This window comes from Marmota flaviventris, chromosome 3, assembly GCF_047511675.1.
Source record: "Marmota flaviventris isolate mMarFla1 chromosome 3, mMarFla1.hap1, whole genome shotgun sequence".
In the NCBI taxonomy this organism is placed as follows: Eukaryota; Metazoa; Chordata; class Mammalia; order Rodentia; family Sciuridae; genus Marmota; species Marmota flaviventris.
Window position 1 is genome coordinate 111,640,752 of NC_092500.1, and position 18,241 is coordinate 111,658,992.

An 18,241-nucleotide genomic window follows, 5' to 3' on the forward strand; every position below is an offset into this window, starting at 1 on the left:
ATCAAATGTTTTGTTTCGATGTATCAGTAAAAAATAATTCTCAAAGATTTGAACACAGGAATGATTATAGTTTGCTTAAAGATAAAATGAAAATCTCTAACAGTATAAATACACTGTCAAGTTAGGGATAGCAAATGTTTAGTGAACGTCTGCTGCTGAACTCCACAATATGATGGGCATTTGGGCAGAAAAATCAGTTGAGACATTTCTGACTTTCAGAGAGCTTATAATCTGAAGAGTGGGAAAGGCATGTAGAAACCAACCATTCAAGTAAGTAGTCCTGTACATGCTAATGCTTGGTGTTATAGGTCTTAAAGAGGATGACCTATAATTCATTCTGGTGGATGCAGGAATACTAAGAATGAGACAAATCTAAACTGAATATTGAACAATATATTCAAGTTAACATGCTGAGATGGTGAAAGTAAGGTAAGATCTGTAGAAGGAGAAGACACAGGAATATGTAAAAATTATTCCATTGATTTATGTAGTTGGTACATTTAACATGGGGAAGTGAGAGGGACATATCATTCCCCATCTCCTATGAAATGTAATAATTAAACAATGTAAACTGCATATTCCTGGCAAGATTGCAACCTAGCATATCATTGTACCATCCTTGGCTGAACTGCATTTTACTACAGGAGTGCAAAGGAAGTACAGGCACATCCCACAGGACACATCCCTGGTTAAAGTCTTCCTGGCAGACTACTTCCTGACTTCAGTGCTGGAGATTGAACCCAGTGAACACATAAGCACATGTTCTACCACTGGGCCACCCCCCCCCACAACACTTGATTTGTGTGTGTGTGTGTGTGTAGCAGGAGAGGGGAGTGTATTTTACGATACACATTTAAAAATTTACTATCTTACCCATTTTAAGTTTATGGGTCAGTAGTGTATGAGTACATTCACATTGTTATACAACCAATTTCCAAAACTTTTGCATCCTGAAAAACTGAACCTCTGTACCCATTAAACAACTTCTGATCTCCATAGAGGCTGCATTATTTTGCATTCCTGTCAACAGTGTGTGAAAGTTCCAATTTCTCCATTCCAAAATATTTTTCCTTGATAACAGCCACTGTAATGGATGTAAGGTTTTTGATTTGCATTTCCCTGATGATTCTTGAGTTTCAATTCCTAAGGTTCAGACCTGTCCCTCCATACACTTTCCAAATTGTTTAATATTGGTAAAAAATATGTCCCCCAAACTCAAAACAACATTTTACCAATGTTACTTAAGGAAGATCATATGTTCCAAATAAAAATAGTAGAATACTAGAATCCATATGGACATTTATTTTAAAAGTGTCTTAAGTATCAAAAGCCAGATTGGCATCTTGGTATTGCAGTTAATGTTGAATGTAAAGAATTTTCTCCACATTTAATCTTTCATGTGTAGTTTATATTTGCTTAGTATGTTTCAAGTCCCATACCAGTTGATAATATATTTAAGAAAATTGTGGAGAAGGAAACAAAAAATAAACTCAATATGGAAGATAATATTCTTCTAGGACTGGGGGTGTAGCTCAGTAATGGAATGCTTGCTTTGCATGCACAGACCCTCAGTTCAATCCCAGCACTGCCAAAAGAAAATGCTGCATAAAAAGCTACTGATCATTAAAACTATATTGTTTGATAATCAGAGAGCTATTTTAAGCACTTACATTCAAATATGTTATATGTACATGGTTAATTTCTTTTTTGGTAACACCTCAGAAAGTTGACTAAGTTTGAAGTTAACAAGCATTACAATGTTTCCCATTTAAAAATTAAGAAGTGGAACTTCCACGGATTCCATCTCTTAGGTCCCCTTCTTCCTCCGGGAGAAATCTTTTCTGCTGTCCTTTAATAAACTTCTACTTTCCACTCTGAAAAAAAATAAAATAAAATAAAAATTAAGAAGTAGATCCTGTTCATGCATGACTGGTTTTCAGGAAAGAATTACTGCCTTGGGACTGGGTATAGCTCAAGCGATAACACACTCGCCTGGCATGCGCAGGGCGCTGGGTTTGATCCTCAGCACCACATAAAGATGTGTATCCACCGAAAACTGAAAAATAAATACTAAAAAAAAAATTCTCTCTCTCTTTAAAAAAAAAGAATTACTGCCTTTAAAAGGGTGATACCTCTATTTGGATCTGAAGAACAAAAAAGTAAATAGTTATTTTTAAATAGTTACACACTTGCAGAACAATTTGGAAAATATTTCTTTTGAAATATTTAAGTTGTTGACTGGATGACACACCATCCCTGAATACTTTAGTGTGTGTTTTCTACAAAGAAGGTAAGTCTCCTACTTAATAATATGACCATTGAGATTAAGAAAATTGACACCACTACATTAAAACTGCCATCTACTACTCAGACCTCATGCAATTTTCACCTTTCATCCCAATAACAGAATTTATAGCAAAGGATGTGTGTTAGGATTACAGGTATTGTTTCATTGTCAGGTCTCTCTTAGTCTGGAAATATGCTCATTCCTTGATTTTTAGAAGCTTGACACTTTTTTGGTCTGTGGTGCTGGGGATTTAACTCAGGACTTTGTGTGAGACAAGCTCTCTACCAATTGAGCTATATCCCCAGCCTGACACTTTTGAAAAGTATTATTTTATGCACTGCCCCTCAGTTTGGATTTATATGATGTTTTCATATTACATTATGGTATGCCTCTTTGATCCCTTTCTTTTCGCAATGAGCAATTACATTTACACCAAGATTTAGAAAACATGTAGGCCCAGATGTAGGAAATGATGAAAAACCCATAACAACCTATAGTGCACCTACAGTCCCAGCTACTTGAAGACTGAGGTGGGGGGATATGTAGAGCCCAGAAATTCAAGGCCAGCCTAGGCAACATTATGAGACCATCTCTCAAAAACAAAAACTCAAAAAGAAAAATGACTTTGACCGTAAGTTTCTATTCAAAGAACTGCACAGAAAGAAGACAGACAAGAAGTTTTTTGCCACAAATAAAACTTATTACAGATTAACATACAGAACATACTTCTGGAAGTCAACCAAAGAATATTGAGCATCCTGTGAATTGAATAGACAAATCACAGGAAAGGAAGCCCAAATGAGCAATGAACAATGAGATGTTCAAACTAGTAGAAGAGAAATATAAATCAAAATGAGATGCCACTTTAGAACAGCAAAACTTAAGAAGGGTGGATAATAGGAAAAAAGATAAAAATAGAGGAGTGGATTCTGACAATGGAACATATTAGAAGTTAGAAGCTAACAAATAGCATAATAGTCACCATTTGATGAAATCAGAAACAATGACGTGTATATTTGCATATAAAAACTATATATTTTACATCAATTTTTACATAGATAATTGGATATATATCAAAATGGTTAGCTGGGGCTGGGGCTCAGTGGTAGAGCACTCGCCTAGCATGCATGAGGCACTGGGTTCCAGCCTCAGCACCACATAAAAATTTTAAAAAATAATAAAATAAAGAATAATAAAATAAAAAGGCTAGAGGGCTAAGGATATAGCTCAATTGGTAGAGTGCTTGCCTTGCATGCACAAAGCCCTGGATTCGAACCCCAGCACCACAAAAAAAAAAAAAAAAAAAATTCAAAGCCAGCCGCAGCAACAGCAAAGTACTAAGCAATTCAGTGAGACCCTGTCTCTAAATAAAATCCAAAATAGGCTGGGAATGAGGCTCAGTATTCGAGTGCCCCTGAGTTCAATCCCCAGTACCAAAGAGACTGTACATGGGAAGAAGGGTTGGGAAAACAAGGAATTTTGTTCTTAGTTCTTAGATGACAACATGCTATCAAATGAAGAAGAGAATTAATTGTACCTGTTTGAGATCCATAAGAAAGGAGTTAATTTCCATATTAAAACATAAAAGGGTAAATTATACCTATAAAAATTAGCATGTAACTTGACAACTTAAAATGCAACTTTTTGTTGATGGACACAAATCCTTTATTTTATTTTTATGTAGTACTGAGGATCAAACCCTCATCTGAGATGAGCACTCTACCACTGAGTCACACCCCAGCCCCCAGAACTGTTTTTAAAATGTTTTATGAGATGACAACCAAGTACAGTGCTAGCCAAGATTATAAATGCCTTAAATTGAATGGACAAAAAAAAGTATTAAAAATTTTTCCCTTTTTGGGATGTTGAGGTAAAAATATAATTTCTTACAATATTCTGTCTCTAATTCTCTGATACCAACTGGATGTCTTGCAGCTCAATTCTGACACACCTAGAGTTAACAGAGACCTCACAAGTGAGGGGCAAATTCTTTTTTTTTTTTAAGAGAGAGAGAATCGAACCGGGCAGCACGCATGCCAGGCGAGCGCGCTAACCGCTTGAGCCACATCCCCAGCCCAGGGCAAATTCTTTCATAAGATATAATACCATGCTGACTTCAGACTCTAACTTCAAGTTTCAGCAGTTCCTAAACACTGCTGACTACGGATTTAGGGGTTCTATTATATAGTCATTATTAAATTATTGGTCACTTGGTTGAATTCAGTCTCCACTTACCACTCCCTTTCCTAGAAGTCAGGCCAGTCCACAGTTGACTTAATTGTCACAAGGTTGGTCTTTCTGGTACCAGCCCCTTCCTGAGGGTATCTAGGGGCCCACCAGAGGTTACTAAATGGGTATAACAAAGATACTTCTATCACCCAAGATATCACAAGAATTCTTGAAGCTTTGTGTCACCACAGAATTTCCTGTGTTGATTTCAATAAACAACATATTTACATTCCAATTACCAGAAGGCATTTGAACTAGGAGTTAAAATATTCTTTAATCTTTTGAGAATTATAATTTTATAGGAATCTTTTACAGACCAATATCATGTATAATTTTGATGTAGTATATAATTCTTATAAAGTATGAATAATTCCTATTTTAAATGGTAAAATATATCAAGAAAAAAATCAATGTTTACATATTTTAAAAGAAACTAGTCAATTATGTAGGAACAAACTTTTTTTTGTAGTTGTAGATGGGCAGCATACCTTTATTTTATTTGTTTATTTTTATGTGATGCTGAAGATGGAACCTAGTGCCTAACACATGCTAGGCAAGTGCTTTGCCACTGAGCTATAGCCCCAGCCCCTGTAGGAACAAAGTTTAACATATACATTTAATTTGAAGGATCTGATCATGTAAACAATTTTAAAATTCTTTGACCAAAAGGAGAAAGGTAAACAATTAAATTAGAACATTTTTTGGTAAACAACAAAATTTAGAACTGCAGTTTTACATGACAAGTAATTAGCAAGGATTAGAGACTGATGGTTATGTTCTACAAGAGAACACACTCGTGCACACATGTAAGACAGAAGCAAAGAGCAAAGAAAGAAGTTTAAGAATTATAGTTTTTTTTTATTTTGCCATTTTTTTGTTGTTTGTTTTGTTTTTAAGACAGTCTTGCTGTGTTACCTGAGCTGGTCTCAAACTCTTGTGCTCAAGGGATTCTCCTGCTTCAGCCCTGGGGCATTACTTGGAGTAGCTGGAACTATAGGCACATGCCACCATACCCAGCTGTAGTGTTTATTAAGATGACTTCACAACCCAAATAGCAAAACCTGATATTGTAACTGCCAAGTTCCTAATCCACCATCTTTCCATTTACCCTGTTTCCAATAGATTACAGAGGTCATACAATATAAAGCAGGGGAGTGGAAGGCGGACAAAAGTAGGGGTGGTCTTTCCTCCCTGGCACTGAGTGGCATGAACAACTTGGATGCTTTTCTTTTAAAAAATATTAACATATATTAATTTTACAATTATTAATATTACAAACATTAAAGAGTTCAGTGTGATATCTCTTTGCAATAAGTACAATGTGCACTAATAAATTCCAGATTCCCGTTACCCATCTTCCCACTCCACCTCCCTCCTCAGTCTTTAGTAATTCACTCTTCTACTTTCAGGCTGACTTTTAAAAAACTTCCACACATGAGAGAACGTGTGAGATTTGTATTCCTATGTCTGGCTTATTTAAATTAACGTAATGTCCTCTAGATCCATCCATTTTGGATGAAAGGATTTCATTCTTTATGGCTGAATAATACTCTATTGGGTATGTACACCACATATTCTTTATCCATTCATTAGCTGATGGGCATCCAGGTTGATTCAATATTTTGTCTTTTGAGAATAGTGCTACAATAAATATGGGTGTACAAGTATGCCAATTTCATTGCCTTTGTATGTATACCCAGAAGTGGACCAGCTGGATCATATGGTAGACTTATTTTGAGTTTTTCTGAAGCACTTCCAAACTGTTCTTTGTATTGATTGTTACTAATTTACATTCCCACAAAGAGTATATGAGTTTTTTATTTTCCACATCCTTGTCACAGTTTGTTTTGTTTTGTTGTGCAGTACCAGGGGTCGAATGCAGGGCCTTCCACATCCTAGGCAAGTGCTCTACCACTGAACTTCATCCCCAGACCTTTCCATTTTTCACTTTGAAACAGGGTCTTGCTAAGTTGGCCAGGCTGGCTTCAAACTTATGATCTTCCTGTCTCAGCATTCCCAGTAGCAAATATTACAGGTGTGTACCATCATGCCTGGCATTTTTTTGTTGTTTTGATAATGACCATTCTAACTAGGGTGAGATAATATCTTTGTAGTTTTGATTTCATTTCTCTTATGGTTAATGATATTGAGCAATTTAAAAACTATTTGTTAAACATTTGTAATTTTTTGGGAAGTATCTATTTATATCATTTTTTCATTTTAAAATTAAATTACATGTTATAGGGGTTTTTTTTAGTTCTTTATATATTCTGGACATTATTCCTTTGTCAGATACATGAACATTTAAAAAAACTGTTTTTTTTTTCTGTTCTTGGTGCTGAAGATTAAGCCCAGGGCTTCTACATGCTGGGCAAGTGCTCCATCATGGAACTACAACCCAAGCCCATGATCCTGTTTTGAAATCCATACATGTCTGTTTCCTCATTACAAAATACAGGGTAATAATATTTGCTCCATAGGATTACTGTATAACATTTTTATACAATAGTGTTATAAATAAGAAGGAACATGTAAAACACATAGTATATAGGAAGCACTCAAAAAAGTATTCTTATTTGTTGGGCTTGGTGGTGGTCACCTGTATTCAAGGCAGGAGGATCCCTTAGGCCCAGAAGTTCAAGGCCAGTCTGGGCAAGATATCCAGAACGTGAAAGAGAGAGAAAGAGGAAAAGGAAAAAAGAGAAAGAGGGAAGGGTGGATGGAAGGATGAAAAGCAAAGCAAAGAAAAAGTGTTTTGTTTTATAGCACCATTTGACTTAACTTTTCAGAAGTACTACTTTCCCCGACTCATCTACTCATGCACAACCCTAACTACATTAATCTCATCAATTCCAAACATTGGTTTCTGATTCAAGCATCTTCTTCCCCCATCACCATTCATCATTCCCATTTCTCCTGTTCCCAATCTACTAGGAAAATACTCTCATTCTCATTTCGTTTTGGGCCTTTCAGGTTTAGGCAAACATCTACCTTTTTTTAAACTTTTTGGTCTAACCTCCTCAGGAAGTGCAATAGCTATTGCAATTATACAAGTAGACTTTCATCTAGACCTTGTGCCTAATAGAAGAAAAAGTAGGCCCAGATATCCACCATGTCAGCTTAGGTACTGACTTCCTTAACAAGATTCCTAAAATGCAATAAGTAAAATCAAGAATCAGCAAATGGGATGGAATCAGACTAAAAACCTTCTTCACAGCAAAGGAAACAATAACATGAAGAGAGAGCTTACAGAATGGGAGAAAACTTTTACCACATGCACCTCAGATAGAGCATTAATCTCCAGGATATATAAAGAACACAAAAAATTTAACACTATAAAAACAAATAACCCGATCAATAAATGGGCTAAGGAACTGAACAGAAGGAATACAATCCATCAACATTGAAAAAATGTTCAACATCTCTAGCAATTAGAGAAATGCAAATCAAAACTACAATGAGATTCCATCTCACTCTATCAGAATGGCAATCATCAAGAATACAAACAACAATAAATGTTGGCGAGGATGTGAAGAAAAAGGTACACTCATACATTTCTGGTGCAACTGCAAACTGCAAACTGGTGCAACTACTCTGGAAAGCAGTATGGGGATGACTTAGAAAACTTGGAATGGAACCACTATTTGACCCAGTCATTCCACTCCTCAATTTATACCCAAAGGACTTAAAATCAGCATACTACAGTGTTGCAACCATATCAATGTTTATAGCAGCTCAATGCATGATAGTTAAGTTACAAAACCAAACTAAGTGCCCTTCAACAGTTGAATGGATAAAGAAAATGTGGTATATATACACAATGGAATATACTCAGCCTTAAAGAATGAAATTATGGCATTTGCAGGTAAATGGATGGAACTGGAGAATGCTATGCTAAGTGAAATAAACCAATCCCAAAAAACCAAAGGCCAAATGTTTTCTCTGATGGATGCTAATTCACAAAAAGGGGAGGCTAAGGAAGAATAGAGGTACTTTGGATTGAGCTGATGGGAGTGAAGGGACAGGAGGGGGTATGGGGGTAGCAATGAATCAGACATTACTGCCCTATATGCATATATGATTACATAGCCTGTGTAATTCTCCATCGTGTACAACCAGACGAATGAGAAGTTTTACTTCATTTATGTATGATGTGTCAAAATGCATCTACTGTCATGTATAACTAATTAGAATATATATATATATATATATATATATAAAGTTTAAAAGGGGCTAAAAGTTTAGCTCAGTGGTATAGTGCTTACCTAACATGCTTGAGGCCCTGGTTTCAATTCCTGGCACCGCAAAATAATTTTTCTTTCCTCTTTCTGATGCTGAAAGGGAAGATTCAAGATTAAGGGTTCCACAGCTAGAATTAAGACTAGAAATAATTTGTTTATTCAATAAATATCGAATGCCTGTTACAGGAAAGTGAAATCTTGACGGGAGAATTCCCAAGATTTCCAATTCCCGATCCAGAACGCTGAAAAAGCACTCCAGGAGGCCAAAAATGAAGACATAGTTCCCAGAGAACTGGATGGGGAGAAGAACCAGCCGAGCTAGGTCTGGAGCCTGATGGGAAAAGAGGCTCTAGCAAGAGAAGCAAGTAAGTGCGACCCTGGGCCCCCTCGGACCGTTTCTCCGCCGATCCGCGCGAGGGCGCTGCTCTGTTCCTTGCGGGCCGTGCCCTGGCGGTGCCGCCTGCTCGCCTTTTCAAGGCGGAAATGCCGGGGCGATGACGGAAACCCAGAGGGAGGGGAGAGAAAGAGCGAGAGAGAAGGGCCGAGAGATCGAGGAGAGGAGAGATTGAGGGAGGAGGCGGCGGGTAGTTATCGTCCGACCGAGCCGAGGGCCTGCACCGCGCTCCCAGCAACTTCCCGCACCTTTCACCGACTCCGGCGGCGCGCGGCCGGGCCGGGCGGGGCAGGGCGGGCGGGGGTCTCCTGGAGGCTGCGTGCCTGGAGCCTCCCGCTGGGCTTGGGCGGGGCCCTGGGCTCGCGGCCGCCCTCCACCTCTCCCTCGTCTTCAGCTGAGAGCTGGCGAGTGCGTCAGGGGAGGCTAGCGTCGCGGGCGGAGGCGGAGGCGGGGGCCGGGGCGGGTGGGGGCGGGGAGGGGGGAAGGAGGCGGCTGGGAAGGGGAGCTGGCCGCCATGGACGACAAGGCGTTCACCAAGGAGCTGGACCAATGGGTCGAGCAGCTGAATGAGTGTAAACAGCTTAACGAGAACCAAGTGCGGACGCTGTGTGAAAAGGTAAGAGTGAAAAGAAAAGCTCGGGAGCGCTGGGCCGAGCGAGGGGCGGGCGCGGCGGCCTCTCCTCCTGGGCCCTTTGCCCGTGCGCGACCTCGGGCTGCGTTTCTCTTGCCCCCCCCCCCCCAATCCCTACCCGGTGGCCTGGCCAAGCCAGTCCAGGACGTGAGCACCGACCGAGCTGTCCTCGCCGTTCCCCTTGGTCCCGGCCGGACGCGCAGGTGCCAGGCCTAAGGAGTCCGCTGTAGATGAACTGAAGAAATGTATTTCTCGGAACCCGCGCCCGAAGTTCGGTTATGGTCCCCTTCACTGTTCTGGGGAGTTCATTGTCACTTCAGCTTCTTTCACACGTGGACGACCAGTAGCGGCGATTTAGGATGCCCGAAAATTATTCAAACGCAGTCTCTTTGAATATGCACCGAAAATTAATCTGAAAGTCATTAGTATTAAAGAATTTTGTAATGTAAAATTGTTCTTAGATAAATGGGTTCCTGCAGAAATCAGTGAGTCGGAGTGTGTCAATCATTTGTATAGAAGTGGGCGTGATGGCAGGCGGATTTTTTAAAAATCGAGATTGATTTTGGTAGAAGTCTTGGCGTTGAGTGGTTCTTGGGAGTAATGTTGATTTTCAGAAACAAGTCAGCAAGTATTAAATTTCAGAATAGTGTTTGCTTTGAATGATATGTTTTCGAGTAGGGTAGCATTTTTTCAGAAACTTCCATTTTTGCTGTATATAAAGATTTTTTCTTTTCCAGAGATTAAAAAAAAACATGCAAGAGACTAGTTATTTAGGTCGTTCTTGAATATGTGATCTTCGTTTTCTGAATTCTGTATCCAGTGTTGTTGTTGTTGTGCCTAGGGTTGAACCCAGGGGCGCTTATCCACTGAACCTTTAAAATTTGTTTTGACACGGGGTCTTCTCTAAGTTGCCTGGGGCCTATGTAAGTTGTTGAGGGTGGGTTTGAACTTGAGATCCTCCAGCCTCAGTGTCATGTGTGCTACTACTCCCAGCCTGTACCCAGTGTTTTCTTAACTGCTAAAATTATTTCCATCTCTCCATCTTAAAGTCTGGAGTTTTTCTTATACATCTTTTGTAACGTGAATTAAACAATTTTCCCAAATTTTTGTGTTGAAAAGTTCGATTTGGAGTCCATGAAGGAATAAGGAAGGAGGTTATTTATTTCAATCCAGAATCTATAAAATTATCTTAGTCATACGTTTGAGAGTCAGGATGCCCCAGAAATGCACTAAAGAAGGAAAGATTTTCTTGGTGTTATTTATTAACAGGGCACTATTAAAGTTAAGCAAAACTGGGGCTGGGGTTGTGGCTCAGCGGGAGTGCACTAGCCTAGCATGTGCAAGGCCCTGGGTTTGATTCTCAGCACTGCATAAAAATAAGTAAACAAAATTGTGTCCAACTAAAAAATAAATATTTTTTTAAAAAGTTAAGCAAAACTTAGAGATGGAAGAGTAATTAATAAAACAATTTAAGTTGAGCATGATCTTTGTATATTAAATAACCACACAGAACAGGAAAAATTGTAAATACAACTGTGGAGGAAATGATCTCTCCCTGAAACAAACTTTACTTGCAGTTTCAATTACTTCAATTTTTCTTGTGTAGTAATCTCACAAGTCTTAAATTTTAGTTTTTAAATGTCTCTCTAAAGCTCAGATGTCACTGAAATATCCAGTTTTGAAGTCAACAAATCTTGCTATAAGTGTCACATACAGAATTGTGCTTTATTTTACAGTCTTCTGCTAGCATCTGTGGCATACCTTGTGGTTATGTGTATATTTAGATGTATTTTTCTTGTATTCTAACGTTAGTCCTAGTTGGATTTTGTAACAACTATGCATTCCACCTGTCTGAATTCAAATCCTGTTCCACATCCTTCTAGCTGCCAGTGTGTTTGCACTTCTGGTTCCCTTTATGTGAGACAGGGATAATAATTACTGATCTCCTGAGTTGACTTTATCTTAATAGTACCCATGTAAAGTCCTGATAAAAAATAGGCATGTGGTGAATGTTAAATAAAGAAAGGATAAATTTTTTAATGCATTTTCTTTTGGAAAGAAATGTAAAATAGATATGTTGATATGACTTCTGGTGAAGGTACCTCAAAGGAGGAGATCCTCACTGCCCTCTACTGTATTCCACCCCACTACTGGGAATTGAACCCCTAGTCCTAAAAGGATTTTTATGTATAATGACTATATTGTATTTCCTCTTCATCACAAAATACTGTAGAATTTTGTAAAAAGTAACTACTCTTAACTTAGTTGGGTTTTTTCTTTCTTCTTCTTCTTCCTTTTTTTTTTGTACCAGGAATTGAACCCAAGGGCACTCTTACCACTGAGCTACATCTCTAGGCATTTTCCTTTTTTATTTTATTTTTTATTTTCCTTCACTAAGTTAGTGAAGGCCTTATTAATTACTGAGGCTGTTCTTAAACTTGTGATCCTCCTGCCTCAGCCTCCCAAATCTCTGGGATTAAGGCATGCCTCATTGTACCTGGATAAGTCCTAATACTTATCCTTCAGTTCCAGAGCAAAAAAAGGCAGGCATATAAAACAGTTAAACCTAATTATATGTCATCTCTTTTTAAATTCCTTTTCATTACATTTTTAGTTGCATGATTTTTGGATTCTGTTTGCTGTGCTACTCTATAGAAAGTCACATGAGAAGGCAGTGGTTTTTCCTTTTAAATTAAATTCTTCTTCTAATTTCAGCCTAAAACTGAAGCTTGTCAGATGAAATTAAGACCAAAGTAGTACTAGTAAAGTCCCTATTTTGAGATAGTGGCAAAAATAAAACTCACGCTCCAGCTAGTGGGCGAATGACTACCAAAGTAAGAATGTGAATGGTATGTCTGGCTTTGAGGTTAATTTCAGCCTAGTGAAAAATTGTTGATATAAAATAGTAAAGCATATCTTCTGAGAAGACTCTTTTACAGTAACCTAAATTAGCAACCCAGCTTTTGAAGCTAATTGTGATCTTGAGTCCTCTCTGAGAAACTGCTTCTGTGATTCATTTCTGCAACAGTGGTATGCACAGTACTTTTTAAGAATGCTGTGTCTAATACCCAGTCTGGCACTGTTTGGGACATACTGTAAATAGAACTATATATATTTAACTCTTGCCTTGAGAAGTGTAAAAAATTTTAGGCTCTTTGACCTGATAAATTTTATTCTATAACTTCAACCTTGGTGATGATACTCTAGGTAGAAAGGGAAATTTAGTCAGCTTATGTGCTGGCAGATCTTTATTCTGATGAATTTTCTTACTGAGGAAAATTTTGAGGCTTGGAGTAGAAGTATAGATATGTAAATTTTGTATTGAACTAATGGGTACATTTTTGGGTCATGGTTTCTGCTTTTAAATAAGCAGAAATATCTATAGGATATTATTTAACTTTGGCTGTTTTTGTTTAGAGTACTGGAAATTGAACCCAGAGCCTTTCTCATTGCTAGGCAGACGCTTTGCCACTAAGTTGTGAACCAGCCACATCCCTGCCCCCCCCCTCTTTTTTTTGAGACAGTCTCACTAAGTTGCCCAGGCTGACCTTGAATTTGTTATTCTTTCCTGAGAAGCTGGGATTGCAGGTATGTACCACCATGCCTGGTACATACTTTATCCTTTTTATGTATGTATTTTTTTTTTTTTTTTTTTGGTGGTGGTGGTGGTGCTGGGGATTTGAACCCAGGGCCTCATGTATGCTAGGCAAATGCTCCACAGCTGAGCTACACCTCCAACCTTACTTCATTATTAATGTGAAATAGCATGCTTAAATCCTGAATGTCCAGAATCATCTTATGAAGATTAGATCCTGGTAATATTGAACAATTTTTGTGAGTTGAAGAAAATCTTGTACATTATTCTCTGGGATATGTTGCCAGCTGAAAAAGAAAAGTGATGGTTACTGATGCTTTCATTTTAAAATTTCCCTTGAACAAGGATTAGTGCCAGCCTTGGTGGTCCATTGATAAAGTCTGATGCAGTGATGTAGAAAATAGCTCTTTTCTTTGTGATGATAACAAAGAATGACATGGTTACAGTGGAATATGAGGTTAAGACCCAATTCTAATGACTGAACAAATCATGGTTTTTCATGCCTGTCTGAGCTGATAGGTAAAGAAATTAAGCCAAATGAGAAATAGCATGAACTATTGCTAACGACTAGCTGTTAAATCGGGTAATTTATTGACATGATATGAAAAATCATATACCTAGGTAGACAAAATGAATTTGTTTACATTATAAAATTGGGGGGGGGGGGCTGGGGTTGTAGCTCAGTGGTAGAGCATTTGCCTCATGTGTGAGGCACTGGGTTCAGTTCTCAGCACCACATATAAATAAATGAATAAAATAAAGGTCCATCAACAACTAAAAAAATATATTTAAAAAAAGTTTTTTTTTCATTGAGTAATTTTATTTGCAGCATATGCCTTCTGATTTTAATCGTGTCCAGAAAAATTTCCTTCTCAGTCTTTTCTTCAGGATAAACACTCTGAAGGACTTTAAATATAGTCCTCCTTTGGTGAAAGCAAAACAATGTGCAAGAAATTGAGAAGACAATCAATGCCCAGTTAATTTTTGTAAATTCGAACTATTTTCTGAATTTAGTTTTTTTCTAGTAGAATGGTGCTAAAATCATAGATATAATCATATATATATATACATACATATACATATATATGTATGTATATATAGATATAGATATAGAACTCGAGTCTGTAAGACTAAATAGGAATTTTTAATTGTTTTGATTTCCTTGTTCTCCTTTAAGTAACTGTGATGAAATGCAAACCTCATTTAGGTTGTTAAGAATAATTTGCATATAAACATCTTTTTTTCTGTTACTGTCCCTTTATTTCTAACCAGATGTTGTCCAGTACTTCCTTTTCCATATGTTACTTTCGAGTCTAAATTTCTTTCATAATATTGACCCTGGGAAGACGTCCTATACATTACAGATTGATTGCTTTCTAGGGAATGGGAGAACTAAGCCTAGACTTAGTTTGCTGTTGTGTCTTTTGTAACCTGGGTCAGTTTATCATCTGTTATAAAACTATCCTTTGGCTGAGATACTTTTGAGATCAAAAGAATTAAACAATCCTGAGTAGCAACCTGTGATTAAGATTACTGATTTTAGGACCCTTTTTTTTTTTTTTTTTTTTTTTTTTTTGTGTGTGTGTGTGTGTGTGTGTGTAGATAGGGATCTTAACCCTGTTTCTGCTTTCAAGCAGTGCTCCTGCCTCAGCTTCTCTAATAACTGAGACTATAGGCATGTACTACTATGTCCAACTAAGAGACACTTTGGTGGGGTGGTCAGAGAAAACCCTCCAAATTCTTCATTATGTGATTTGCTTTTATAATCAAAAAGGATTTTGTAGGGGTTGGCATAGCTCAGTGCTGGAGCCCCTGGCTTCAATCCTCTGCACCGAAGGAAAAAGAGATTTTGCAGGAGTTAGAGAGCATAGTCCCCAAAACCCAAAAACTGTCCTTATCTTTTCTACCAACTTTGAGAGATTAGACAACTGTAAGGTTAAAAGGAACATTCCTGAGACTGCCCTCACTTCTGCACCAATTTCAAGTGGATTCCCCAAATCACTCTTAGGTTGAGTCATTCATAGGAAAGATTCAACTCACTAAATGCTTTCTACTCAAAATTGAGGTTTATTATCATAATTGGGAAAGAATACAACAGAGGCATAGAAGTCCAAGAGGGTCTGTTTGCTTTTTCCATTTCCTCTAGAAGCAGATATTATACCAAGTTACCCAAAATCTTTAAATCAAAGTCCCCAGGCAGAGACATTCTTTATCAAACTGGACATTCTAGGGTCAAAGGCCAAATCTCTCCTTGGGCGAAGCTAATTCTTCACTACATAGATTTTTATTTTATAACAAATAGTAGGTGACAAGACCTTCAGTACATTAAATGAAATATGATACCAAAATACATGGAGAAAACACAGATTTATCAGAATCATAGAGTGGGTGCAACATGAATGATTATTAGTCGGCATATTGTTTTGTTTCATTTTACATTTTATCTTTTCTTGATTCTACAAATTCTTTGATGATTACAAAAGTCATTTTTAAATTTTAAATATTGGGGCTGGGGCTGTAGCTCAGTGGTTGAGCCCTTGCCTAGAATGTGTGAAGCACTGGGTTCAATTTTCAGCAACACATATAAATAAATAAAATAAAAGTCCATTGACAACTAAAAAAATATTTAAAATAAATATTCTTTATCAGTTTGGGGAGTTTTTTTGGTCATTTTTCATATCCAAGTTTTATCATTTTTATGTAGTCAGATTGTCCCATCTTTCCCTTAAATTTTAAACGTGCACAAAAAATCACCTGGAAAACAAATATAAATTAGAGGTTCCTTGACTCCATCCCAGAAACTGATTGACTATGTCTTGGGGAGATTTTTAAAGAACGTCACAGTTATTATGATGTACAGATTCCAGATTGCAGTTTGAGATTGCTACTTGATATATGGTAAAATTCTGATAAATATACTCATATTTTTCTTTCTTTTTTTATTTATTTCTTACTTTTATTTTGTTATTTTTAGGGTAATTTTTGAAAATAAAATGAGGCCTGGGAATACATCTCAGTGGTAGAGTACTTGCCTCGCACACTTCTCCAAAATTAAAATTTTTTTTTTTTTTTGATACTTCTTTGTAAATAAAAAACTGATCAAGGACAGCTTGAATGCTGAGCATGTTAGCACATGCCTTGAGAGGCTTTGTCAGGAGGATCTTGAAGACTTAACCTGGGCAATTTAGCAAGACTTTGTCTCAAAAAAGACAGCTTGAGGGGCTGAGGTTGTGGCTCAGTGGTAGAATGCTTGCCTTGCATGTGTGAGGCACTGGGTTCCATCCTTAGCACCACATAAAAAATAAAGTTATTGTGTTCATCCACAATTTAAAAAAAAAAAAAAAAGACAGCTTGAACAATGCTTGCCTTTCCATCATATAATTTATGAGATAGAATATGTGTCTTTTCTATGTGGTGATAAACTGCCATACTCCCTAAGTTTGGATCAGCTTTCAACATTTTCTCCTTTGTGTTTTCATTGTTGTGAAATATCTCTGAAAATTGTTTTAATGAGATTTTTGCCCCCTTGTCATTTCCTCTGGAATATCTTCACCCTTTTATCACAACCACCTTCCTCATTTGTGTCAATATATTTGCATTTTTATTTATTTATCTCAATGGTTTATTTTTAATGCTAAGTTTCCAGCTGTATATCTAGAGTTTCTAATGGCAGCACTGTCAACATTCCTACAGTTAGCTATTTTATATACTTTAGATTTGAATTTCATTTCCTTATGCTACTACTTTTCATTTCTTGTTGCATTGTAATCATTGGCCAAATCCCTCTTTTGAATATCCATTTTTGTAAAATGTCACATGAATTTATTACGACAAGATAAGGAGGCAACACAGTTACACTTTTTGTTGTCTCTGTGTGAACTTAATAACAGATCCACAATGACCTCACAGGCTTTGAAAGAAGTGAAGTCATTGATCATGATATGCACCCATACTTTATTTGATGCTTTGTAGACTAGTGGCAAAATTTTTCCTTTTATGAAAGCTAAAGAATGCTTGTTGTTGAGGACTCCATTGGGATTCCACAGTATTTCACATTTGATTCCCCTCCTCAGGTTTTAGAAATTGAGATACAATTTAAATGCTATAAAAATCACCCTTTTTAAAATACACAGTTCAGTAGTTTCAAAATTCTTCAGAAAAAAAAAAGTTTCTTCCATATTCACAGCATGTATTTATACTTCGTTTCTTTTTATGACTGAATAAAATCCATTGTATAAGATAGCATGGTGGTAGCTTTTATAGTTATTACCATCTGGAATTTGTTTTGAAGTTTTAAAAGTTATATTTTCAGATTGAAAAGCTATTTATTTATTGCTTTATTTACAGTACTGGGGGTTGAACCTAGACTTCACATGTGCTAGACGCTCTACCACTGAGCCCTTTATTATATTGAGACAGTTTTGCTAAGTTGCCCAAATTGTCCTCAGTCCTCCTGCCTCGGTCTTCAGCGTTACTGGGATTATAATTATGCCCCACCACACTTAGCCATGATTTATTTTTTTTAATTGTCAAGCATGTCAGAAATTTGGGGAAGAACCAGGCATGGTGGCACACACCTGTAAACTCAGCAGACTCAGGAGACTGAGTGAGACAGGAGAATTGCAAGTTTGAGGCCAGCTTAGGCAATTTAAAGAGGCCTTGTCTCAAAATAAAAAGGATTAGGGATGTAGCTCAGTAATAGAGAGTGCCTGGATTCAATTCACAGTACTACAACAGCAACAAAATAGAAAAAAGAAATGTGGGAAAGCAAATACTTTGCACTGTTGGTGCCCAACTTCCCCCTCTACTGCCCTCCTACTTCAACATTTTTGTATCTACCAAGCTTACTGTGGGATAGAGGGAT

General features: G+C 37.3%; 1 protein-coding gene and 1 long non-coding RNA gene across 2 annotated transcripts in view; one reads left to right on the plus strand and one right to left on the minus strand.

The window, feature by feature from the left end:
- Positions 1-794: 794 nt before the first annotated feature.
- LOC139705034 (uncharacterized) lies at positions 795-9,080 on the minus strand. Its single transcript, XR_011706931.1, has 3 exons — positions 8,942-9,080; positions 8,782-8,850; positions 795-1,874 (listed from the first exon to the last, which is right to left on the minus strand). It is a non-coding gene; the product is annotated as an uncharacterized lncRNA (long non-coding RNA).
- A 544-nt stretch (positions 9,081-9,624) lies between these two features.
- Positions 9,625-18,241, plus strand: part of Ppp2cb (protein phosphatase 2 catalytic subunit beta) — a 33,748-nt gene continuing 25,131 nt past the window's right edge. Inside the window, exon 1 of the mRNA XM_027939311.2 lies at positions 9,625-9,767. Coding sequence (XP_027795112.1) covers positions 9,666-9,767 — 102 coding nt within the window. The 5' untranslated portion in view covers positions 9,625-9,665. The remainder of the gene's footprint in view (positions 9,768-18,241) is intronic.